Source organism: Siphateles boraxobius, unplaced genomic scaffold, assembly GCF_051911475.1.
Source record: "Siphateles boraxobius isolate OS27281-9 unplaced genomic scaffold, OSU_SipBor_1 12, whole genome shotgun sequence".
Classification (NCBI taxonomy): domain Eukaryota; kingdom Metazoa; phylum Chordata; class Actinopteri; order Cypriniformes; family Leuciscidae; genus Siphateles; species Siphateles boraxobius.
In genome coordinates this window covers 13631746-13658597 of record NW_027508722.1, presented here as the reverse complement: position 1 = coordinate 13658597, position 26852 = coordinate 13631746, and the positions used below count along the sequence as shown (strand labels likewise).

At 40.0% G+C, this 26852-nt stretch overlaps 3 protein-coding genes across 4 annotated transcripts in view; 2 read left to right on the top strand and 1 right to left on the bottom strand.

Moving 5' to 3' along the window:
- arhgef5 (Rho guanine nucleotide exchange factor (GEF) 5) overlaps positions 1–26852 on the top strand; it is a 186953-nt gene that overhangs the window by 77800 nt on the left and 82301 nt on the right. The gene's annotated exons all lie outside the window — the stretch shown is intronic.
- LOC143716109 (uncharacterized) lies at positions 17673–20321 on the bottom strand. 2 transcript variants are annotated; one of them, XM_077208297.1, is made up of 5 exons: positions 19565–20298; positions 19331–19385; positions 18856–18970; positions 18416–18565; positions 17673–17957 (listed from the first exon to the last, which is right to left on the bottom strand). In XM_077208297.1, exons 1-4 carry the CDS (start codon positions 19859–19861, stop codon positions 18436–18438), a joined length of 597 nt encoding a protein of 198 aa, XP_077064412.1. In that variant the 5' UTR covers positions 19862–20298; the 3' UTR covers positions 17673–17957; positions 18416–18435. The 2 variants fall into 2 exon arrangements, with proteins under 2 accessions (XP_077064412.1, XP_077064403.1); XM_077208288.1 differs by having other exon boundaries at positions 17673–18565; positions 19565–20321.
- LOC143716323 (uncharacterized) lies at positions 20824–26772 on the top strand. Its single transcript, XM_077208820.1, has 5 exons — positions 20824–21044; positions 21746–22043; positions 25082–25136; positions 25233–25350; positions 25475–26772. The coding sequence occupies exons 1-5, from the start codon at positions 20971–20973 to the stop codon at positions 25497–25499; spliced, it is 570 nt and encodes a 189-aa protein (XP_077064935.1). The 5' UTR covers positions 20824–20970; the 3' UTR covers positions 25500–26772.

Here is a 26852-nt window from a genome sequence, read left to right as displayed (position 1 = left end):
TCAGAGCGAACCACGGCTGTATAAAAGCCCTGACGCACTGGAAAGCCGCCGACTGGTACCAGTCAGGCGTGAGTCTGGGTGTGAACACAAGGAGAAAGATGATCACAACAGATGCCTCCAAAATAGGTTGGGGGGCCCTTTACGAGGGCAGGCCTGTCTCCGGCTTTTGGTCAAACCCGGAGAAGCGCCTACACATAAACTGTCTGGAGATGAAAGCGGTCGCTTTGGCTCTCAGAGCCCTGCTTCCACATCTAAAATATGAACACGTCCTGGTCTGAACGGACAACATGACGGTAGTGTCGTACATAAATCGCCAGGGTGGACTCAGGTCGAGCTCCATGCATTCAATGGCCAGGAGACTCATATTATGGTCCCAGCACAACTTACGCTCGCTGAGAGCAGCGCATGTGCCAGGCGCGCTGAACCAAGAGGCAGACATGCTATCCAGAGACAAGATTCTCCCAGGAGAATGGGCTCTCAACCCGCTGACGATTCAGTGGTTATGGAAAATCTTTGGCGAGGCGGAGGTCGACCTCTTGCACACTGCTCTCTTTTCTTCACGAAAAGCACGGACGCGCTCGCCCAGAGCTGGCCGAGCCGCCCCTTATAGGCTTTTCCCCCGATCGCGATGCTGCCACAGGTCATCAGTCGGGTCAGAGAGGAGAAAAACGCAGTGCTCCTGATAGCCCCACTCTGGAAAAACCAAACATGGTTTCCAGAATTGATGCGAATGAAATCTGCACCACGGCCGATTCCACTGAGGCCAGACCTCCTCAGTCAGGCCAGCGGGATAATATTTCATCCCCGCCCCGATCTGTGGGCCCTTCATGCATGGCCCCTCAACGAGTTCCCAGGAACCTCACGAGTGGAGCGCTAAAAACCATCGCTGAGGCGCGAGCGCCCTCCACGAGACGCTTATATGCCCAGAAATGGAAAGTGTTCAGTGACTGGTGTAACGCAGAGGGCCTGAATCCTGAAACATGCGAGATTACGAACGTACTCGCTTTTCTACAAGGGCTTCTGGAGGCGGGCCGCACCCCCTCCACGCTCAAAGTATATGTGGCGGCTATCACAGCGTCACACGACCCTGTGATGGAACGTCCATTGGGAAGAAACAACCTAATTATTCGTTTCCTAAGGGGCGCTAGGAGGATGAACCCTTCAAGCCCCCCCTCAGTTCAGATCTGGGACCTAGCTACTGTCCTAGACGCTCTTAAAGGGCCCCCGTTCGAACCAATCCGAACCGTGCACCTTAAGCAGCTCTCACTCAAAACTTCACTCTTGCTGGCACTCGCCTGGGTCAAGAGAGTGGGCGACCTGCATGCGCTTTCGGCAAGCGCTGCCTGCTTGGAATTCGGACCTAACGACTGCAGGGTCGTCCTTAGGCCAAAACATGGGTATATTCCTAAAGTGCTCACCACTCCCTTCAGAGCACAGGTTATCTCCCTAACTGCGCTATCGTCTCCAGCAGACGAACACGACGCTAATCTACTCTGCCCTGTTAGGGCTCTCAGAGTGTATTTGCAGCGTTCTGCCCTATTCAGACAGACAGAACAACTGTTTGTATGCTTTGGCGGCCGTACGAAAGGCTCCGCCGTTTCAAAGCAGAGAATCTCTCACTGGATAGTTGAGGCTATAGCGCTGGCTTATGAAGCCAAGGGACTTCAATGCCCCTGGGGAGTCAAAGCACACTCCACCAGGAGTGTGGCTTCTTCCTGGGCATTGTCGAGCGGGATACCGATCGAGGATATTTGTGCGGCGGCAGGCTGGGCCTCACCGTCCACATTTTTCAGGTTTTACAACCTACAGGTCCCGACATTGCATTCCAATGTACTATCAGCATGATGCTAGTAGAACTATGAGTTCGTATCTAGATTATGTATGTGCTTGTGTCACACTGAGCGCCTTCTAGCCGCTCTGTACTTTTTCCCACATATAAAGCTCGCCTCTGCCGGCTAGTTGGATGATAACTTTGCTTTTCAGCTCAGGCACCTGCCTCTGGCTATCATAAGGCGAAGTTCAGCACGCACGGCGTTTTGCATGGTGTTCCCATAGCGTAAGCTACTTACCCAATAGGAGAGACCTCTCGAAAGGGAACGACTCGGTTACTAACGTAACCTCGGTTCCCTGAGAGGAGGGAACGAGTATTGCGTAAGCTGCCGTGCTTGTGCTTGGTTAGTTCGCTTCAGTCGTTTTAACCTAAAGAACTCGCACGACGGGGCGCCCAATATATAGGTCTTGGCCGCGCCCATCTTGGCGGGCTCTGACGCGCGCGGGCGCGAGACGCGCTCATTGGTCGCGCATTCAGAGTCGCCCCGTCATTGGTTCGAGCAAGTTGCCGCAGCACAGCCAATGACCGAGCTCCTTCGCTCATTGCTGTCTGCTGTGCAGCTGCAATGCGTTTTACATAAAGACTTCAATATTCTCGAGAAAAGGAATTTTCCCATAGTGTAAGCTACTTACGCAATACTCGTTCCCTCCTCTCAGGGAACCGAGGTTACGTTAGTAACCGAGTCGTTTTCAGCTCAGCAACCTCGGTTTTGCATATTCTAAACTAGCTAGCTCTGGCTGCTACATTCCCAGAGTTAGCAAACGTTAGTCTGTTAACATGAATTTTTGCAAGCCTCTTCCAAGCACAAACATCACATACCTGTTGCATTTCAGCATCCACTTATTTAGCTGCTGTCGCATCCCTTGACATGCCATCTCCTTTAACCTCCTTCTTTTTCTATTTTTAGCCCCCGACCGCTTTTTTGGTTCATTCATCTTTTTCGAGTTTCAACGATAACGCACTCCTGTGCTGCTCACTCAGCGCTCACACGCGCGCCCCGCCGCTCGCGATATTACCCTTCTATGTCAAAATAAATTCTATGATGGAATATTATGAGGGCGCCGGCGCCTACTCTAGCCTGTTAGTCCTCTAAAATTTATATAACTTTTTTTATATTTGACTTGTATAACTTTTATATAAATGTATATAACTTATAAAAAAATAGATTTTTTTTTAACCATCGCTTTGGTGCCCCCATGATGCGGCGCCCCGATGCGCCGCATATAGCGCATACCCACTTTTTGCGCCACTGCACACACACACACACACACACACACTCTCTCTCTCTCTCTCTCTCTCTCTCTCTCTCTACTGGCTAAGAACCAAGGAAAAATTGAACGAAGACAGTCATGGCAATTGAACTATAGAGTCATTCTATCATGAGCTTTTAGTTTTGGTACAACCCAATGCTCCTGTTAGATTGTCAATGCCAATGATGTGAGAATGTAGTATTGTTAAATGAGTCCAATATTAGGCCAGCGGGCTTCTTCTCTGCTAGGTGAAAATCTTTTTTATTACATGTTAAAAATTAAATCTATAAACACTGGTAATTTACTTATAGTGGACAAATATGCTAAAAGTCACAGAACTCAACCTAAGCCATTATGATTACTTGGTCCCAGTTTAATAACCCTGAATTAGACTATTTTAATGAAAATATAGCCTAATATTTTTGTATTGGACAATTCTATCTTTAATGTTTGATTAGTGCATATGAGAACACCAACAACTGTCACATGTTTTTTCTCATTTGTGAGTTTCACTTATTGACAATTGAAACCTGACATACATGTCTCTATAAAAATAGTTGCCTAACTTATGAGTAAATGCAAGTTATGAAAATGTGGTTTTAGTTGTATGTTGCTAGAAAGAATTTAATAGGGACTGTTCACCCTAAAATAAAAATTCTGTCATCATTTACTGACCCTCAAGTTGTTTCAATCCTGTATGAATTTCTTTCTTCTGCTGAACACAAAAGATGATATTTTGAAGAATGTGGGTAACCAAACAGTTGATGGACCACATTGACTTCCATAGTATTTAATGTATAGTCAATGGAAAAATCAACTTTGGTTACCCACATTTTTCAAAATATCTTCTTTTGTTTAGCAATATTTTCTATTTTTAGAGGATTGTATGGTACTAAATTATATTTATGCAGTAGTTATAATCCATTTATTCCCTTTTTGAGCATGGACCTGAAAATTAAAATTCCATCTTAAACTGTCATAAATCTTGAATGCTTTGAAAGTTTGGTCAGTTTTAAAGACAACACTTGGCAGATTATTGCTGAAGTGAAAAGAGTTTAAAAAAGTGAACTTGAAAAAAGTTATAAAATTGTACATTTATTGTTATGAAAAAGGCAAGTCAAAGTCATAAATCTAAACAAGCTATGATCCAAATGTGAGGTTGATATCCCAAAAAAATTAGCTTTCAGTAAAAATGTGTTTGTGCGCAGTACCAAACTTTTCCAGTATGACATTCATCAATGCATTCTCCCATTTTTGACTGCAAACTATACTGTACAAGTGTGAGTATTTTTTTCAGGACCATTTAACCAGTAAGTGCCAAAATCTTTAACAAGTTTCGTACCATTCCGATGAAGTAAAAAAATTAAAAATGTAAAATTTGTCGGTTAAAAAATGACCAAACAGCACCAGAGGGTTAAAAATAAAGGTTCTTGGCTTTTAGGGTTCCATGAAGAATATTTAACATTCATAGAACCTTTCCGTTTATTCCCCAAAAGGGTCTTTGTTGTGGAAAAAGGGGCCTTTGGATTAATAAAGTGTTCTTCCCAATTTTTTATTTTTTTTTCAAGTTCAAGTATAAGTTCACTTAAATGTTGTACAGGGAACCCAAAATGGTTATATTTGGGCATCGCTGAAACCCCTCAGCTGGAACCTTTATTTTTACATTTTCAGTATACAGTTAAAGACATGCAGTTATAAACTTTGTAAGATTAACCTTATAAAATTTAAAAATATATATTTTACAAAATAACGAAACTATAAGAAATGAAAGACATGACAAACTGTGTAGTCATGATAAGGCTCAAACGCTAGAAATCATGCTCAAGAAAGTGATAAAAACAAAACAATTGATGAACCAAGATGATGAATGAAGAGGGGGCACGAATGTGAAGATTTGTGCCAGAGTCTGTAGGAATATGTCTGATATTTAGTTGACGTGATATAAGGAAAGCAACCGAATATCAAACATATCACACAGTCCCTGACTTCTCAGAACCTCACCGTCAACTTCTACAGCGTCTGAAAGAGAACAGAGAAGCTTTGAAACGGCAATCAAGTTAGAAAATATGAGACTGGAAAGAAATAAAGGGCAACACTAACTGCTTATTCTTTTTATATACTGAGCTAATGATCTTTCTAAACACTAACCCTAAACCTAGCACTTTTTACATTTACATTTGATATGTTAATTTATATAACAACTTTAGGAAGGGCATTCAGCGTAAAACGTGCCAAATCGGTTGTGCGGTTCATTCCCTTTTTCTAAAGGTTATGTTTATTTTAAGGTATCCTTGTTACAGTAAATTACTAAATGTACTTAGGGTTTGGTATAGTGTTAGTTGCAAGTAACTATGTATACTTTTCTGTTATTACTATTCTAAGTACATATAAAGTGTAACAAAGGACACTGTGAAATGTAGTATTACCAATTTATGAATGTAATTTATGTGTATATTTTAAATAATTTACCTGACCATTGGTTCTAAAGAATAAAATTACTAAGATGAAGTCATTCAGGTTGTTGATGTAACGCACATACACAACATTTTCATATCCATAAACTTACAAAGATTGAGCATTAGCACACACAGACTCACACAATATACTCACTGTTTTGAAGCTCCATCCATGAAATTGTTCCGATCAGGAATGTTGTAGTCATTTTTAGGTACATTTTGCTAGAAAGCATGTTCTGTTATCATATGGAGTGTGTGTTATATAGTATATACTGTCAGTTTAGCTATGTGTGTGATTACAGTGTGTGTTCGCCTGTCATGTAATGCTGTCTGTAATCTAGATGGTGTGCATGAATGTCACAAGTTTCAGCTGGGATGGGTGTATTTATACACCCCTGACCAAAGTTTAGCACCCTTCCTAAACCCCAGCACACAGACAGACACACACACACTCGCTCACTCACAGGGGTTAATTAAGTGCGCATTGATCACCTTGCCGCAGGCTCTTCCTCTTGCATTAGGCTGATCAATACATGTGATTTCACACGTTCACTCACACAGAGGGCAACCGGGAGGTCAATCAGACAACCCTGTATTACATCTGCAAACAAACTATGTTCAAAGTTTAGTCGCACTGTAGATTTCTCTTTCAAATAAATGAAAAATGTATCATGTTTTCCACAATACAATATGAAGCAGCACAACTGTTTTCAACATTGTTTCTTGAATCAGCATATTAATGATTTCTGAAGGATCATGTGACACTGAAGACTGGAGTAATGATGCTGAAAATTCAGCTTCGCCATCACAGAAATACACTGCATTTTTAAAAATATTAAAACAGAAAACAGTTATTTTAAATTGCTATAATATTTCACTGTTTCTGTACTCTCTGTATTTTTAATTAAATAAATGCAGCCTTGATGAGCATAAGAGACTTTAAAAAGTCTTCCAGACCCCAAAGCATTGAACGGTGCAATTAAATACATTTTAAGAAACCTAAATAGTAGCCTATATAGTAAATGTAATCAAATGTATCAATGTAAATGTCCTCATAAAACTAACAGGATTTTATACTTCTCGAATTACATGAAATTCTGTGAAAGCAAATATTTAACTCAAAGCAAATCTGGTTTCAATTCAGAGATGCCTATAAGAACCACGGAGAACAATGCTGCAAAACAAAAATCCACGGGTTACTGTAAGGAAGTCTTTTATGGTCACCCAAGCCACTATTGTAGACATGATCTTCAACAGTGAGTAAATGTCCTTTCCGTCCTAATGTGACATCCGTTTGCATTGTGGCTGACAGAACTTCTGGAGCTCATGAACCAATGGAGTCCACTTCTCACTACAAACCTCAAGAGTCCATCTCAGTTCTCATGATCAGCTGATGCAAAGGAATCTTTGAATAAATTAAGGAATAAATGATTCTGTTGTCAATGTGTTTGATAAAGAGCTGGTAGTTGTCAAGGTTGTACACAGAGTCCATTTCTCCAAAGCAAGATTATCTGCAATTTTCCCAGGAGTAGAGGATAAGTGTGAAAGATTTCTTAACCCACGTTGTCATTTGAGCCACATGTTTTTTCTTTGTCCACAGTTGCACAACTTTTGGTCTGGTTTCTTCAACATAATTTCAATTATAATAGGAATTCACCTTCAACCTTGCCGCTTAATTTCTATTTTTGGGACCCCAGACAAATCAGATGGATTTAATTGGGCACAGAAAGAAATTCTCAAATTCACATCTTTATTGGCCAGACGTCGAATTCTCATATAGTGGAAATCTCCAAATCCTCCGTCAGTCTCGCAGTTTCTTACTGATGCTATGCATTTCTTAAAAATTAAATACGCAATGACAGGAAACACTGACAAGTTTTCTTACATATGGCAGCCTTTTCTATCATATTTTACAGACTTGCAGGTCTTACCAGACTAAGTCCTGTTATATTTTATATTTGTATGATTTTAAGTAAGCCAGGGTGGGGTAGTGGTGGGTTTGGTTTGGTTATGTCATGTCTTTTTCCTTTCTTGTTTTTTGTTTAAAATCTAAATTGTAAAAGTTGTCTATTTTATGTAACTCGATTCAGTTTTCAATAAAAATATTTTGCAAAAAAAAAAAAGAGCTGGTAGTTGGAATTACATTTTACTGTTTATGATCATTTAGACTTCTGAGATTATATACAGTATTTGTATTGATTTGTAAACCAATGTTCATTCTTTCTTTAAGCGGATATATGATCAATATTTCTGTACACTTTTTCATACATTCTGGGTAATATCTTGGAAATTAAGAAAAACTGAAATTTTAAATATATTCTTTTTCATTTTCAATTTTAAAATCACCTGTTTACCATTGAAAAATGTCTCTTCTTTTTTATTTCATACCAAGAAAATGCCTCATTAAGTGTTTTATGTAATAACACACATTACAAATATACAATATAACTCATTTAAATACTTGTTTCGAATAAAATTTGATGTAGCTAAAGGACAGAAAAGGTGCATTTATGAATTAAAAACAAACTTATACTGATATACTGACTGATATCTGGAAGCATTTTCCTGTAGCTGAAGCGAACAGTTGTTTTCTATGCTTAAATTTACATTAAACACATTAAAAGGTTACATAAGACAAACCCAAAACAATATATTTATTATCTCTATTTCATCAGAGAATCAGAAATGAAGCAGATGTTATCAGCTTTCTGCCTCAGAGTCCCGCTGAACACAATGACCTTCTGAACGAGATGGGGCGGAAGAGAGACACTAATTGCTTCCCCTAATTGTGAGCCTGCGGGGTAATAAAAAAAGAAAACGGGGAGAGAGAAAGAGAAACAAAAAAGAGAGGGGATGGGAGGTATACGCACCCAATGGGAGCAGATACTAAGCCAATTAAGTTCACATATGGTCAGTTCTGTGATTTACCAAAGAAAACCATGAAAAAAGAGGAAGGCTTACTCATTACTTTCAATATTTCAAAACCTATCAACTGAAAATAAAAAGTTAATAAAATAGCATTGTTAGAGTATTCCATATTCACTTAATTTCTACTTGCCCCTCCTTTTCTTTTTTTAAATAAAACTTAGTGATGCATTTACAATTGAAGTGAATGGGGCCAACTGGTAAAAATGACAATACTCACTGTTTCAATAGTATAGCAACAAGAGATATACAACATGATTTATCTTACTAACTTTTTTCAGTAGCGCTTTATTTTACAGTTCTGTTCCGCATGTACATACAATGTACTTATTAGCAATTACAATAACTGGGTTAGGTAACCCCGAACCTAACCCTAACCTTAACCCAGTTACCTTATAATAACCAATACTTTCTTGGGTAAGTACACTGTAAGTATACTGTCAAATAAAGTATAACCCTTTTTTCTGTCAAGTTTTATACAATTTTACTTTAGTGCAACTTTTACATGATTTAATGTAAACATAAACCCCATAAAGACAGTGAAAATTACAATGTAAAGGATATTTAAACAGAAATGAACTCCAAACCTTTATGCATTTTTCTTCTGCAGAATACATATTTTGAATAATCTGCTATTGTGTTGCCTTTCCTCGAAATCTAATGTAAACTAATTCAAATGACTGACCTTAAGTGATTGGTTCCCTTTATAACATCCGGGTGTACCAAATGCTTAATACTGCCACATTGACCCTCTTAATATTCGGCAATGGTACAAGGTGAGCTCAATGAGGCCGCTGCACATATGTCCGTAAGTGCCACTTCCTTCAGTGCCGAGTGGCCAGACTCCTGGTAGAATGAGCCACCAACTTCTTTGGAACTGGTAAGCTCTGGCTGGAAAACACTTGTGCAATACTGTCTCTATACTATCCAACGTGATAGGTGCTGTTTCAAGGCAGGTTGTCCAACATCATGTTCTTATCAAAACACACAAACAGCTAAGTGTGTGCCTAAGCATTGTTTATGGTTTTCATTACTGCCTCCTCTAACTCTGCAAAGCAGGGGCCCAACCCAGAGTTTTAGCGTGGCTGCTTTCGGGTGTCAGATCTGACACTCCACTTGAGAGAGAAGCTCTGCTCTGATTGTGAGCAGCTATGGAAGGTCTAGAACCAGACGTTGGAGAAGTGAGAACCAATGTTTACTTGGCCACTTTGGGGCGACCAGTAAGCTCCTGCAATGTCCCAACAAAGCGTATAACAATTGTCCCGGCCACTCGTGAGACAGTGCATCCATTTCCAAAGGCCCACCTTGTCCACTCAGAGAAAAAGACATCTTGCAATGGGTTGATGCAAACAGGTCGGTGTGGGCTCTCCCAAACTGGGCCCATATCAGAGACACCACCTCTGGGTGTTATCGCCATTCCCCCGGGGGAGGCCCAGTTCGGGAGAAGAGATCGGCTGCACGGCTTACTACTCCGGGTATGTAGACCACGTGAGGTCAGTTTTGGGTAGGCCCAAAACAGAGGTCTCTTGCCTCTCCTGTAGAATTGAATCAAATGTCTCAAAGACAGATCGATTGTAACCCCCAACCAGTCAGAGAAGCATCCATTATCACCACCATTCTCCTTTTTATTGTATATTCCCCAGAGGAACCCCTTGTTTCAATCTCCTTTTGCTTATCCACTGACGCAGAGCCTGAACATATTTCCACGTGATCTTCAACTTCATTCACCTGTGTAATTTGGGGTGGAGTGGCAATTTGTTGATCCACCACTGCAGTGGTCATGCTTTGAGCAGTCCCAGAGGTACTACCTTTATTGCTGCCGATATCATCTCCATTCATTTTTGGAACTGCGTCAACACTTGCCTAAGCAGTCAGATTGTGCCAGGTAGATAATCTTATTACCCTTCATGGTGCACAGATCAACCAATTGTCCAGGTATGGAAGAATCTTTATACCCACAGCCTGAAGATGGCTGACACTGTCACGGTATACTGATCCAATGTTTCCTTCTCGTCTCGTGTTTATGTTGTGGTATGAAAGCACGTGTGTAGTGGGCGTGACTGTGTTGTCATTCCTTGATCCGCTCCAGCTGATCATCATCATTCATCACCAGCTGCAGTTAATCTCCCTCCCTGCTTAAATACTCACCGTTATCTCATTCCCTTTGTCAGATCGTTGTTTGATGTCCTGGGTGTCGGTGTTGAGTCTTGTTTCCTGGTTTTCCCGTCATCGTGTTCCTGTGGATTCGTCGTCTTGGTGTTGGATTGTTTCGTCTCGTCTTGGCACTTCACTTCACGAGGATTCACCGCACTCTGACCATCGAAGTCCCTGCGTTACCTGTCCTCACCCGTGTCTTATCCTGATCCTGTATCTGTTCCAATAAATTCTGAGTACTGTATTTGCTTCCTGTTCTCTTTGCCGAACATGACAGAACGATCTGACCGTTCCAGGGAAGCAGCAGGAGAGACACCTACCTCGCTGGGTGAGTTTGTCCACCACAGCGTCATAAGAATGGCCGCCAGGGTCGAGGCCGCCAGGGTGCTTGCCGACCTTCGTCAGGGGGAGAGGTCGGTGTCGGACTTTTCCATCGAGTTCCGAACCCTGGCGACCGAATGTCATTGGAACGAGGAGGCGCAGTGGTACATGTTCCTGCATGGGTTGGCTGACCGCGTCCAACGAGAGATCTACGCCCTGGACCTACCCACGTCATCAAACGGACTCATCGAGCTGGTCCTACGGGTAGATGCGCGACTTTCCCGAGTCGGAGGCAGAGCGGCATCTAACCGTCCTCCTGGAGGGATTGAGGGGCAACGGTCCAGCGGCAGGGACGTGGTCAGTCCCGTCTTCGATCACGAACCCATGCAGGTGAGTCGAGCTCGGCTTTCCCGGGAGGAGAGGGAGAGGCGGAGGTCCCAGGGCCTTTGCCTATATTGTGGAGGTTCGGGACATTTTGCTTACAACTACCCGGTAAAAGGGCCAAGCCCGATAGTAAGTATGAGGCTACTATTGGGTGGGATCTCCGCCGAGAAGACCTCATCCACATCTGCACTCCTGTGTTTACACTTATGTGTTTCAGGAGGAAGCAGGGGATCTGTCTAACGTGCCTGAGGAGTACCATGACCTGAAGGAAGTTTTCAGTAAGTCTAGGGCTGCTTCTCTGCCTCCTGATCGTCCCTATGACTGTGCCATAGAGTTAATGCCAGGTAAGTCTCCGCCTAAAGGCAAGTTATACTCGCTTTCTATTCCAGATAGGGAGTTTATGGAGAAATATATTTCTGATTCTCTGGCAACCAAATTCATCCGGCCTTCCTCTTCACCAGCGGGGGCGGGGTTCTTTTTTGTGGGGAAGAAGGATGGATCTCTGCGACCTTGTATTGACTACCGAGGGTTGAATAACATCACGGTAAAGAATACTTATCCTTTGCCGTTGATGTCTTCAGCCTTCGAGAGGTTGCAAGGAGCATTTATCTTCACGAAATTGGACTTGCGTAATGCTTATCATTTGGTCCTCATCAGGGAGGGGGATGTATCGAAGACTGCGTTTAATACCCCCAGGGGACACTTTGAATATTTGGTCATGCCTTTCGGGCTGTCCAACTCCCCAGCAGTCTTCCAGGCACTTGTCAATGACGTGTTGCGAGACATGATGGATCAATTCATATATGTTTACCTGGATGACATATTGATATTTTCCTCGTCTCTCCAGGAACATGTGCAACACGTAAGACAAGTGCTTCAGAGGTTGTACGAGAATGGGCTTTTTGTCAAGGCGGAGAAATGCGAATTTCATGCACAGTCTGTTCCTTTTCTAGGACACATCATCTCGTCTGAGGGAATGCCTGTGGACCCTGACAAGGTTAAGGCTGTGGTAGAATGGCCAAGTCCAGATTCCCGTAAGGCCCTACAGAGGTTTCTGGGATTCGCGAATTTCTATCGGCGGTTCATTCGCAACTTCAGCCAGCTAGCCGCGCCTCTGACTGCCTTGACCTCCCCCGGAACTCCGTTCCGGTGGTCAGATACAGCCGAGGCTGTGTTTGCTAACCTCAAGAGCCGTTTTGTTTCAGCTCCCATCCTCGTTGCCCCTGACTATTCACGGCAGTTCGTGGTGGAGATCGATGCGTCAGAGGTGGGGGTAGGAGCAGTTCTGTCCCAGCGCTCTCCCACAGACGATAAGATGCATCCTTGCGCGTTTTTTTCTCATCGTTTATCCCCAGCCGAACGCAATTACGACATTGGGAACAGGGAGTTGTTGGCAGTCAAGTTAGCGTTGGAAGAATGGCGACATTGGTTAGAGGGTTCGGGGGTACCTTTATCGTCTGGACCGACCACACTTGGAGTACATCAGAACCGCCAAAAGATTGAACTCCAGGCAGGCCCGGTGGGCACTTTTTTTCGGTCGTTTTGATTTTTCTCTCTCGTACCGCCCGGGTTCTAAAAACATCAAACCCGATTCTTCGTCTCGTATTTTTGATCGCTCCGAACGCCCGTCTACTCCCGAGTGCATTTTACCGGAGATCCTATTTGTTTCCACACTCGTATTGGAGATCGAATCGAAGGTCAAGAAGGCCTTAGAAGCGGTAACGCCTCCGCCCGAATGTCCACTGAGTCGGTTATTTGTGCCGGAGAGATTAAGGTAAGACGTCATCCGGTGGGGCCATTGTTCCAACATAGCTTGTCATCCAGGAGTTAATCGTACTAAGTTTTTAGTTAAGCAACGATTCTGGTGGCGACTTATGAATCGTGACATTCACAGTTTTGTTTTGGCTTGCTCGGTTTGTGCCACGGGTAAGACTTCCAATCGACCTCCAGATGGGCTCCTCCAACAGCATGCCAGTCCCTTCGAGACCCTGTCGCCATATCGCTCTAGATTTTATCACCGCCCTCCCACCCTCCCAGGGTAACACTGTCGCTTTGACAGTGGTGGACCGGTTCTCGAAGGCTTTACTTTATTCCCTTACCCAAATTACCCTCAGCTAAGGAGACAGCGTTGACAGTCGTTGACCACGTCTTTCGCTTACATGGCCTCCCGATGGACGTGGTCTCTGACAGAGGACCCCAATTTGTGTCCAAATTTTGGCAAGAATTTTGTAAATTACTGAGGGTGACGGTTAGTCTGTCTGCAGGGTTTCACCCTCAGAGCAATGGTCAGACCGAGAGAGCCAACCAAGATCTGGAGAGAGTGTTACGATGTTTGGTATCCAAGAATCCTTCCTCATGGAGCCAACAGCTGTCCATGGTGGAGTACGCCTACAATATCTTACCAGTGTCGACCACGGGCCTCTCTCCGTTTGAGTGTAGTGTAGGTTACCAGCCACCAATTTTTCCCAGTCTGGAATCCGAGGTCGCGGTCCCCTCTGCTCACGCCTTTATCCAGAGGTGTCACCGCACTTGGACTAGAGCCCGTGAGACTTTACTCCAAGTGGGGGCGCGCACCAAGGCTAAGGCCGATCGCCACCGGTCGAAGCCTCCCGTATACGTCGTCGGTCAAAAAGTGTGGCTTTCTACTAAGAACATTCCTCTCCGCTCCGTTTCTAATAAGCTTGCTCCCAAATTGATTGGCCCGTTCACTGTCACCAAGATCATTAGTCCGGTGGCAATCCGCCTTAGTTTACCTCCTGCGTACAGGAGAATTCACCCCGTATTTCACGTTTCCAAGATTAAGCCCGTGTTTCATGCTCAAATTAATCCGCCTGTCCCGGTTCCCCCCCCCCCCCCGCCGCGTCTCGTAGATGGGGAGACCACCTATTCGGTAAATCGGATTCTGGATTCTAGGCGGATGGGGCGCGGATTCCAGTACTTGGTGGACTGGGAAGGTTACGGTCCGGAGGAGAGAAGTTGGGTATCTGCCAGAGACATTCTGGATCACTCCTTGATCGATGATTACCAGGAGGCATTCTTAGGAGAGGGGTACTGTCACAGTATACTGATCCAATGTTTCCTTCTCGTCTCGTGTTTATTTTGTGGTATTAAAGCACGTGTGTAGTGGGCGTGATTGTGTTGTCATTCCTTGATACGCTCCAGCTGATCATCATCATTCATCACCAGCTGCAGTTAATCTCCCTCACTGCTTAAAACTCACCGTTATCTCATTCCCTTTGTCAGATCGTTGTTTGATGTCCTGGGTGTCGGTGTTGAGTCTTGTTTCCTGGTTTTCCCGTCATCGTGTTCCTGTGGATTCGTCGTCTTGGTGTTGGATTGTTTCGTCTCGTCTTGGCACTTCATTTCACGAGGATTCACCGCACTCTGACCATCGAAGTCCCTGCGTTACCTGTCCTCACCCGTGTCTTATCCTGAGCCTGTATCTGTTCCAATAAATTCTGAGTACTGCATTTGCTTCCTGTTCTCTTTGCCGAACATGACAGACACTCTTTGAAAAGCAAAGAGATTAAACTTTCTGTGATGCCAGAATGACATCATTCAAGGTAAGACCGGGGTGACGGAAGGAAAAGATCAGTATGAGCGAATGTTAGATCAGAATGTAACTTTTTAGATTTAAATAAACATGTAATTATTTTAGTGATGCTTCCTATTAACAATATATAATTTATGGCCACGTTCACAATAGTAGCGAGGAACTTCTATGTCAGGCTTGATCAGACGGTCAGCGGTCTGAAGAACTTCACTAGTTCACACTTACAAATAAGTTAGATAATAAATGGTATTAATATTTGCCGTGCTGTCCGCGGAGAGGGCTCCGAGCTCGGATATTTGGCCCGAAACCAGAGTACGATATCAGGCTTGTGCAAAATTCAGAATTTCAGAATTGGCCTCCATTCAATTCATGAATGACTCCGCCCCACAGGAAGTTGAATTTTAATTTGAATTGGAATGACAGGAAGTGGAATTAAATTCATGGCAATTCAAAGAAATTCCACACAGTCACACATAGGGTGACCACTATCAAACAAACCAAATGTGGGACGGATACTAAGTTTGTGTGGGACATGTTACCAACACTAAAACATAACCTGAAACTGTTATATAATGTCCATTTAACTTAATAAAAACATTTGTATTCTGCATTTCAGCTGATAAAAATACTTAGTTATTTAGTCCCTTCCAGACAACACAATTACATCACAATGTAACATAACATGTCTTTATTTTACTTGCCATTTAAATTCACTGAGCAAGGCAGCAGGCATCATGCAGATCACTATTTTTGTCCAACTAAAATCCAAAAAGTCCAACTAAAATCTAACAAAATAAATAATGAACAAATAAAATATAAAACAACATGAAATTAGTTTATTGACAGCCTTATATATTAAGAATATATTACACCAAACACTTTCATATTTTTAGAAAGGATGTGAATTAAAACAACTATAGCAGGCAATAAGTTGATAAATTCTGTTTAATTAAAATTTTAATTGACCGAATTATCCATTTGTTTTCTGACAGGGAACACATTGAACGAATCACCGAGTGTTTACTCTTTCTTTTCAACCATTGGATATGATTTTAAAAACGGCTGTTGTAGGCTATTTGTAGCCTACTTCTGACGAAGCGCTGTTAAATAGCCTACAGGTGAAAAACTACGGCGCAAAAAGAATAAATAAAATGCTTTCTTAAAAAGGCAAAAGAACGCATGCACATTTTCTTAATATGATAATTAAAAACAAACAGACTGATAAAAATGCGGGACATTTTCTCAATATGCGACGTGGGGGACAAGGGGTCAAAATGCTGTGCGGTACACAAAGCGTGACTGTAGTCACACAAAAGATATATATATATATATATATATATATATATATATATATATATATATATATATATATATATATATATATATATATATATAAACAAATGTCCACCTAAAATTGTTTATGTTTTTTTCTAAAGATTTACTGAAGTAATGGGAGTCATGTTCTATCATGTTCCACAAAATTACAATTACAATAAATCAAACTTAATTATTTGTTCTGTGACTAAAGCTTTTAACATTCATTGCTGGGGGAAAATATTTCCTGTTAATGTAATCTGTACAAGTAGTTCAAACTAATATAATTTATAGAATATGTAATGCAATCATATCTGACATATACTGTATCTGACAATAACTGCATTGTTAAACACTTCACTTAAAATATCTATATGCATTTCTTAGAATTTGTTTTGAATTGCAATGCTGCTTCCTTTAATTCAAATTCGAATTGTAATTCTAGATCCTGTTTTTGACATCAATTCAAATTCAAGAATTGAGTTGGAATTTAGGAGTCATTCTAAATTCAATTCTGAATTGTGCACAAGCCTGCCCCGTATTACTGGTTAAGAAGTAACCAGGCGAGTGTGAGGAGACGGGGTGATGGAGGAATGCTGAAAACTGTCGAGGAACATTGGCGAGTCAAATCAGTATATAGCTCTCCAACTCATGCTGATTGGATAGACATGTTGATTAATGATTGTCGACAGCTGGTTGGAATGATGTGATAATTGGATCAATTATTTGAACGTGCTCCTCCCGAACTTTGTTAATAAAACATCATAAAAAGTCAGTGGAATTGGCGTTCGGTGCTGCTTTATAAAGGCAGAGCACCAACCGTGACTCACACACTTTAACGCCATTAAAACAGCTGTTTTCTGTTCTTCTGCTGATCTCCAACACCCTTAACAACCCCACCGCAAGTTACTTCCATTGTTTAGATAAAAAAATTAAGACATTTAAAACACTCAGAATATCTTCTTTTATGTTCCACTGAACAGGTTTGGATTTGGGACGACATTAGGGAGAGTAAATAATGACAGAATTTTTATTTTTGAGTGAACTAACCTTTTAAACAAATTTATGCAAGTGAGTTTATGCAATAATAAGCTGCACATTTCTGCTATCAAATCCTTTATTTTTTTTTAAAGAAAATGCTAAATTATTAATCTAAAAAAGTCTGTAACTATGCCATACATTTTTAAGTTTACTCTTTATTGAGCTTAACTTCAATTAAACCTGGAATATTCCAGTTCTGTTTAACACAACTATAAATACTGCCAAGGATTTGTCAGAAGGTGGTGCTGTATATTAAAACTTCTGTCATGTTTTGTCTCAAACTGGATGTCACAAACCTATTGTGACATTACTTTTACATACCCATCAAACTGGTTTAACAACCTAGAACGAAATATTCAGCTTTCAAGACACCGTTTAAGATTAGATTACAATTTAAATAGCAGAGTAACCATCCATTTACTGGAAGAATACATAAAAGGGAGTGTCTAACCAAACTCTGCCTTTATTTTTACATTAAGCATCACAGTTTTTCAGAATAAAACCAAAACTTATAACGAATGACACTGAAGAGAAACCCTTTGAACTTCATAACTGCTTCACTGAAGGCTCTGATGGGTTAAGCTCGTTGTTGAAAGGACTATATAACAATAGGAACTGGGGTAACAGGGTGAGGATAATTAGGAGTGACAGTAAGAGGGTCAGAGCGTTCCCATTGGTCGATACAAGCGGGCATGTATGCATGAGCCTGAGGGAGGGTCATGATGACACTGTAACAGGGGCAAACAATAATGAAGAAATAAAGAAATATTAAAAGGACAAACACACCCAAGAAAGCAAAGGAACCTGACTCTGTATAAAAAAGCAAAGGAACAAAAAAAATTGTCAAAGACAATTTCATAACTTAATTGTGGATAAAGTGGACAACAAAATCAACTGATATATAGCAGATATGCAGCTGAAATGGTCAATATATCTGTGTCATCCCATATTTCTTATAAACCAAAACAGACCAAGAATATGACACAACGCATGATGTTATCAGTCTAACTTCAAATCCAGGTTTGTTGTGTGCATGGCTGAAAGTGTGTGTCTGTCATTTGAGGGGTGCTTGTGAAATGTTGGAGATCAAACCAAGCAAGATGTTCAGCTTTAGCTAATCTTCCTATTCAATTCTCCACCGGATACTGGCATAGTATTGTTTTCCGTCTCCTTAACACACACGAACTCAATCCACTTGGTTTTTCTTCACTCCCCCTTTACTTTTGGCTGTTCAGCTTCTGGCGCTTCAACTTTTTTTTCCTCAGGTTTGGGATTGTCTGCTGCCGGTTCCTTTACCTCTACCTTTTGTGGCTCTTCAATTATGTTACACAGTTTCCTTGGAGAAGTAAAGGAGTATTGTTAAGCAACGTTAATGGAATGCTCTTCATCGATTTTCTATTTAAATTACATTTAAAAAAATAATCTTTTAATTTGAAGTGTAAATATGTAAACTCCCCAATTAAAGGCTTCAGGTTAATATGTACATTCTGAACAGAGCACAGAATGGCTGTCAATGACCAAACAAGTTCTGCACATATTTAACCGCAACTAACTTCACAGGTTTTCTGATAGTAAAATGAGATTGGATATCCATAACAAATGATTCTGTTATACAAATCCACTCACCTTCCCTCCTCAGAGGTCTTGTCGATGTACTTGCAGAGTGTGCTCTCCTGCTCCAGTTGTTTTTTTAGAGAAGCAACCTCTGTTTCCCAATAAGACTTCTCCTTGACAAATTCATCTAGGGACAGAAAACAGAAAAATGTCTGAGAGGATATTTTCAAAAGCAGGTCAAAGCAAAACAAATAATGACAAAATGAGGAAACACAAAAAAATCAATAGCACAATTTCAATACTCAATGACTAACAATATACATCATTATTCATTTAGCTGGCATTATCCAGGCACGACTGACTTGCATTTGTTGCCGCAGGGGGGCAGTATTGAGTATTGTCAGGATTAATAATAAATTACAAATCTGGTTAATCTGAGATACAATGCAAATTGCAATGCAAGGTGAACATAAATAGCTGTTTTTCTACTTTTGGTCGATATTTTCTATAGCCTACGGGTTTCTTTTTAAACTGAAAAGAAACTCACCCTGGATATGTTTCTTCTCTGACTCTGAAGAAGCAATTTCATCTGCGAGTCGTTTCTGGAGAAGAAAAATGAAAGAGGTTATAATAAACCACAGGTGACACTTAGGCCTACAATTGAGACATTGTGTTTGGAGTCATACAGGCAGTTATAATAGTAATACAATGAAGGTCTAAGATGGATATTAATTGTTGAGCGCAAATGAAACATTAAAAAATCCCTCCATATTCAACCCACCTTGTCTCCTTTACAGTTATTAGCGTCACTCTTTTTCTGATCCACTAGGGTCTTAACTTTGGACACGTCTTCGGTTAGAGTATCCACCTCTTTCTTAGTCTTTTCCATTTCTGTGTTGGACTGGATCAACTGATCTTCGTATTCCCCCAGAACATCCCTGGTAACTCTGAATTTAATATCTAGAAATGAAGCCTGTTTATTCAAATGCAGTTCATTCTTCCGTCTGGTATGGATGTAGCCAGCGATGCCCAGACAGCACACCAAGACAAAACCCAACAGATATGCAGGAAACTTCATGATGGAGGACTCGAGAGGAAACTGGACTCGTTTCAGATCAGGTGGACAGAGGATCGGAGTTACCTGTCGGAGATTTACTAACACCTCCCAAAAGACGACGACTGTTGCATTATTTTGAAGAGCTGACGCTGTGTATTCTCGGTGATATTAACCGAGATCGATAATAAAATATACAAATGAAAAATAAATAAATCCTCAAATAGCTTCCTTCCTGGTTTGACTTTTTATTTTAACGCTCGGTGAATAGGCCTGCCTACCTGTTCACATCTGAGCGGTGCTTGAAAAGGAGTGGAGACGACGATACAGGTAACACAGCCCACCTGTGAAAAACCACGCCCACTCCCCGAACGCATTGGTGTAGGCTACCTACGTTCACAGTGATGTCGAGCAAATAATACGTAGGACGTTGCTTGATGGAAAGTCCGACTCATCTCCCCGTATCGGTTCTTTCGAACAGTTCGTTCCAAGGACAGGTTAAACTGATTCAGCAATTAATGTAGCCTACGTCATGACCACATAAATCAAATGTAGGCAGCCACGTTTTGATGTTTATGTTGTATTTCATGTGTCCAGAAATGTGTCAAAGAAATCTGAACATTGGATAAAGACCCAGAAAAAAAATCATATATTTCAAACACAACAAACCCAGTAAAAACCTTCAGAACATAGCCTAGAAGAATCAATTATTAATAAATAATGGACATTTTGAATAGGCTATGTAAGGGTTACTTGAATGATTTCAGGCTCATTGCATGAGAAAAAAAAACACATTTTGAGAAAATGGCCTGTGTATTTTTAACGTTTTTCTTCCATCAATAAGTTTATTTAACATTCTGCTAGGCCTAACTTCAGTCAAGTCCTGTCACTCACTGGCTCATCAGTTCACAGCTTATAATGAACTGGACATGTTTGTGTCCGACAGAAATGATTCTCCGTTCAATGAGTCGGTTCAGCGAGTCGTTGACACGAGGACGCTTGTTCCGACGGGTTCTTGTACGACCACGTCTCACGTCCAAGTAGCTAATGAAATAAATAAGTATTGTTACACATAGAAGAAATACTATTTAATCACGCCTGAAATTTGCCACTTGAATTGAAATCCAAGGACAATGATGGACAAAGTAATGTTTACTTCAGTCGAGCCAAACCTTCACAGTAGAGTATTGAAACCTCAACGAACTAGGTGAGCACCTGATAAACGCGGGGGGGGGGGGGGGGGGGGGGTGACATGTTGGTTAAGTCGTGCAAACAAGACTGTCGTGGCTCATCCTGTTTAACCACCTTGTAGCCTAATGATTGACCAAAGTTGCAGAGTTTTATAATGCCACACCTTAAACCCTGAAGTCCCCCTGTTGGGTTGATGTGTGAGAGATAAGGGAGGACTGTAGGTGTGTGTGTATATTGGCCTATGTATTACTTGATGGGAACAAGAAAACAAAATTCTTGAGAGTTGATGCTATAGTGTTCCTATTTTTCTTTGATGACACGGAGGTGGGTGGAGAATATGGAAAAGTTGGTCAGGGATCACAGCAACAGCATCAAGGAAGTGTTGAGGTTTCTCTCTCTCTCTCTCTCTCTCTCTCTCTCTCTCTCTCTCTCTCTCTCTCACGCTCCCCCAACACACACACACACACACACACACACACATTTGTTTACTTAAACCCAGACATCCGGTTTTACCTGTCTACGGCTCAGATCGAATGCTTTTCCGGAAGACAAGACAGGTAGTTGAGTCAGTTTCGTTCGACAGCATAGGTGCTGCTGCCATGAGAACCAAGTGACTGTGTCTACAGACAGAGAAAGAGAGAGAAAACAAAATCAGCGGTCCCCTGAGGAACTCTCTTGGTCTTCTCTTCATCTCTCTTCCTACCTTTATTCCCTCAGGATGAGAGGCGTGTCGGCAATGGTTTTCCTGGCCTTATGTGCCCTGGTGATTATAACCTACCAGGCCATAAAGCAGGAGCTCAACATACGCAACCTGCAAACCCGCATCGTTGTTTCCAGTGAACAGGTGAAGTTTAAGGAGGATGGAATCATGTCAGCCAAGACGAAAGTGGACGATATCAGTAAAAAGCTTAGTGCCCTGATCACACAGAGGGATATGCTCAAAAAACAGAGGGATGACTTTAAGAAAGGCACTGCTGAATCTGAAAAGGAACTCAGTACCTGCAAAACCGGGAAGGTATTGTAAATGATCTTGAAGCAGTTGAGCTTTACAGTGATTTTCTGATTTAAGGCAAGAGTTAATAGAATTTGATTCATTCACTTTAGATCAATCACAAACTTGGATTAGCTTGATCAAATTCATTTTATGCTTTTTCTCTGCCTTTGCACGCAGCAACTCCTTTTTGCTCTTTTGTCTGTGATATGAGGCTAGGTGACATAAAATCCTTTTGAGAAGTTGACGTCCTGTGGCGTGAAATACTATATACATTACTGTTTAATAGTTAGGGGTCGGTAAGATTTTTTTTTCCCTCACCAAGGTTGCATTTATTTGATAAAGAACAACAGAAAAGCTGTAATATTGTGAAATGTTATTGCATTTTAACCCTAAAAATATCTGTTTTCTATTTTAATATGTTTTAAAATGTAATTTATTCCAGTGATGCAAAGCTGAATTTTCAACATGATTTCTCCAGTCTTTAGTGTAACATGATCCTTCAGAAATCATTCTAATATGCTGATTTGTAGCTCAAGAAACGTATTATACTCAATGTTGAAAACAGTTGTGCTGCTTGTAATATTTTTGTAAACTGTGATAGTTTTTTTTTTCAGGATTCTTTGATGAATAGAAAGTTTAAAAGAACAGCACTCATTTGAAACCAAAATCATTTGTAACATTATACATGCCTTTAGTGTCACTTTTGATCAATTTTATGTGTTCTCGCTGAATACAAGTCAGTGTTGGGGAAAGTTACTTTTAAAAGTATTGGATTACACGTTACTCCCTAAAAAAAAGTAACTATTTGCGTTTCTTAGTCACTAATGCTTTACGTTACTTTGGTGTTACTTTTTCTCACCTGGTCTGGGATTGCTTGTTTGTTTTTTAATATCAAAAAACGTATATTTTTGGCAAATGTAAAGGTCCTTTCACACCAAAAGTGAAATGAAAAAGTCTCAGGCTGAAATGCAGATTCACACCTGTACAGAAAAGGGTGCAGCTCAAACAAACCTTTCACCTGTGATGTCATTTCTAGATTGCAGAAGAATATATGGTTGAATTGGCTCAGCAAATATGAAGTATATTGTGTCATTTAGGATAGTTAATTATTGCAGGTTTGCATAATATTCTAAGTTTGCATTTCACCGTTTTTAATAATTTTGATGAATACTGAATCTGTTTTTGTGCAAGTGAGATGAGTAAATGCCTGCTTACAGTTAGTCTAGAACTACAGTAACCATCATGTTCACACACACAACGCCTCTGCACTTCATTATCGATTTCTCTCAACATGTGGACAGGAGAGGTGTCAGTCAATACATGGGAAAACAAAGTAAATTGCATTACTTATTTGACAAAGTAACTTGTAAATTTAAAAGTAATGTGTTACTTTACTAGTTACTTGGAAAAGTAATCTGATTACATATCGTGTGTTACTTGTAATGCGCTATCCCTGTGGGATTACAAATTTAAGAATCTGTTTAAGATTTATTTGTTATTTATTTGAAAACTCATATATTTTGTTCTAAATTTAAAACTAATCTGTTATTTTATTAGTTACTTGACAAGTAATTGATTATATAACTTACATTGGTTGTAAAGCATTACCCCCAACACTGGTACACGTAATAATAAAAAACAATTACAAAAAAAAAGTATCTTTCTGACCCTAAACTTTTGAATTTTGTAGCTATGACCATGAGAAAAAAATATTTGGACTTTTAAATATTTTTTTTGTCAGACCACAGGACTATTTAAAATGAACTAGTCAATGCAAAAGATAAAATGGTGAAAAGCTTGATTCATTATTTTTTCTCATACAGTACATTCATACATTTATATACACATTATATGATTCAAATATTCACCAACGCAAAAGCATAAGCTCTAAATTATAATGTAGACGCATTCATTTTCTGTAAAGTTGCTTTGAAACTAAATGTATTGTGAAAAGCCCTATACAAATAAATATGAATTGAATTGAATAAGTAATTAATAGTGAATTAGGAACAGGAAGTTTTCCCATAAGATTTACAGGGGCACAGAATGATTATATTTCCACATATATGATCATATTTAATGTTATGAAACTCGAACAGTATGCGGTTTTGAGATGTGACTCTTTGCCAATAGGGCAAAACTAAATATGCAAACATTAAATTCAGTTGGAACTCACTGTTTATACATGGAATGAAAACTGTATTTCCAGTTTTGCAGCTTTTCAAGATAAGTAAAACCAAAGAACCAATAGACAGCTTGCCATTTCTGAATCAAATACATTACTTCTATAATAATGATAATAATATAAACGCGAAGTACGATTGGAAATTTCAGAATGTTAGTTTGATCACACACATACACGCAATATAGCTGTTAAAAGGTTGGGGTCGGCAATATATATTTTTTAATAAATACTTGTATTTAGCAAGGATGTATTAAATTCTATTCTAGTTATTTATCAAAGAAAAACACTATCACAATTTCCTCAACAACAAAAAAACCCCATTAAACTGTTTTTTGATAATAATAATAAAAAACATTGTAAGCACCAAATAAGCATATTAGAATGATTTCTGAAGGATCATGTGACACCGAAGACTGTTATGACTCAGTAGTGATGCTGAAAATTCAGATTTGCATCGCAGTAATAAATTACATTTTAAAATATAGTAAAATAGAAAACAGTCAAATATTTCTCAATATTTGTGGTTTACTGTATTTTTGGACCAATAAATGCAGCCTTGGTGAGCAGAAGATACTTCTTTCAAAAGAAGATCTTACAAACCTGAACAGTACAGTGTTGTCTTTTAGGCGTCTATTTGCTCTAATTTGAAAGGTTCCTAAAATATGAGTCTCTTGATAGTTGGAATGTGCTAATGTTTCATGATTCTTTACAGTATTGTAGTAAATCACAGTGGATGTTTTACAGCATCTATGCAAGTCAAGTTTGTCGACAGTCTGTTCTCTGTTAAACTGAGCCCTGTATTCCTGTTTTGTCTGACCATACTGTATAAACCATAAGCTTATATGTGCTCTCACACAGTCTATCTCTGTTTCAGGGTACATTAGAGAAGAAGAGCAATGAAGCAAAAGAAGCACTTAACAAACTAAAGGGTAAGTATGAGTTACTCTTATTTCTGGGGTTTATTAGAACGATAGTGTCAGAAGGTATGTGGATAGTGTCATTTCATCTCACATGTTACTCTGCAGGAGACCAAGAAGCTGAAAAAAAGAAAGCTGAGGAAGAGATTCAGGGTCTAAAAAAGAGCATTCTAGAGAGAGATCTAAAGATCTGCAAATTTGTGGATGTTACAATGGAAGAGACAAAGTAATTGTGGTTTATTTGAATTCATTCCATTGATTATGAACTGTAATTGTTGTTTATAATTTCAAAGATCACTAATCAGAATGTGTTTTTTTTACAATGAGCCCTTTTGCTTGTCTGTTTATAGGAAGTTGTGCGCAATCGCACTGTGAAGGGATTTCAGAAGACTAATGGGAGTGCTCAGGAAAAATGTTCTGGATGGGATTGTGTATATTTTTTTCTTCTTCACACCCTTTTTGACTTTGTTTAATATGTCATTTCATAAAAAAAGGTATGGATGTGCTTCTTTATGAACAATGCACTAATAAATGTGTTATAAACACTGACGTGGGACAAAAAGACTCATTGGTTTTTGTAAAAACTTGGCATTTGCAAAAAAAATAATTATTAAATAAAAGAATGTCAAGCTTTGCACATTTCCTTTCCACTGTTAATTATTCATTTTCAGTGTTGGGGAAAGTTACTTTTAAAAGTAATGCCTTACCATATTACGGTACTCCTTAAAAAAAAGTATGCTAATGGCGTTATTTTTTACATAAAGTAATGCATGAAGGTGCCTGCGATTTCAACCGAGTGGGATAAGCAACAACCTGCACCGGGACCCCGGACCCCGGATATCCTGCCTACGGCCCTGAAAGTGAGATTAAATACATAAAGTACAGTTTTGTGTAATATTCTGAGTTTGCATTTCACTGTTTTTAATAATTTTGATGAATACTGAATTTGTTTTTGTGCAAGTGAGATGAGTAAATGCCTGCTTACAGTTAGTCTAGAACTACAGTAACCATCATGTTCACACACACAACGCCTCTGCACTTCATTATCGATTTCTCTCAACATGTGGACAGGAGAGGTGTCGGTCAATACATGGGAAAACAAAGGAAATTGCATTACTTATTTGACAAAGTAACTCAGATATTTAGTTGTAAATTTCAAAGTAATGTTACTTGGAAAAGTAATCTGATTACTTATCTCGTGTTACTTAATGTGTTATCCCTGTGGGATTACAAATTTAAGAATCTGTTTAAGATCTGCTGATCCTACGTCTTGACATAACATCAAATGAAAAACTAAAGTGAAGTACATTGAATTTAGCATTTAAGTTTATGATGATGATATCAGATGAATAATTCTGTTAAGCAAAGTTTCCAGTAAGAGATTCCTGCCAGTCCTGTTCTCTTTTAATGTAAGTTTACTGAGACTGGATTAGGACTGGTGACACCTTAGAAGCTGGGTTGGGTTCCTATACCCGAATACTTCACTTGCATGCTTTTTTAAGGTCGTCACCTAAGTGCTTTGTCTTCACTTGTAAGGACTGCCCCCTAAAATGTGTATAGAACTACTGAATAGTTTCCACAGTTAGAATTGATGACTGCAGATGCCAACAGCACGTGTTCTCAATAAAGAATCCTGCTGAAGATACAATCCAGGTCTCCAGGTCTTCGCTTCTGAAACTTCGAACACATCCAACACTGCTTTGAACATTGCTTCATTTACATTCATTA

Excerpts from the sequence above, each read along its gene's own strand:
- LOC143716323 (XM_077208820.1), top strand. The coding sequence starts at position 20,971 with ATGATGGACAAAGTAATGTTTACTTCAGTCGAGCCAAACCTTCACAGT. Across the intron at positions 21,045-21,745 it reads TTGAAACCTCAACGAACTAG|GATGAGAGGCGTGTCGGCAA; the intron begins GTGAGCACCTGA and ends TTATTCCCTCAG. Across the intron at positions 25,351-25,474 it reads GTTACAATGGAAGAGACAAA|GAAGTTGTGCGCAATCGCAC; the intron begins GTAATTGTGGTT and ends GTCTGTTTATAG.
- LOC143716109 (XM_077208288.1), bottom strand. The coding sequence starts at position 19,861 with ATGAAGTTTCCTGCATATCTGTTGGGTTTTGTCTTGGTGTGCTGTCTG. Across the intron at positions 18,971-19,330 it reads AGAGAAGAAACATATCCAGG|ATGAATTTGTCAAGGAGAAG; the intron begins GTGAGTTTCTTT and ends TTCTGTCCCTAG. Across the intron at positions 18,566-18,855 it reads AAGACCTCTGAGGAGGGAAG|GAAACTGTGTAACATAATTG; the intron begins GTGAGTGGATTT and ends TACTTCTCCAAG.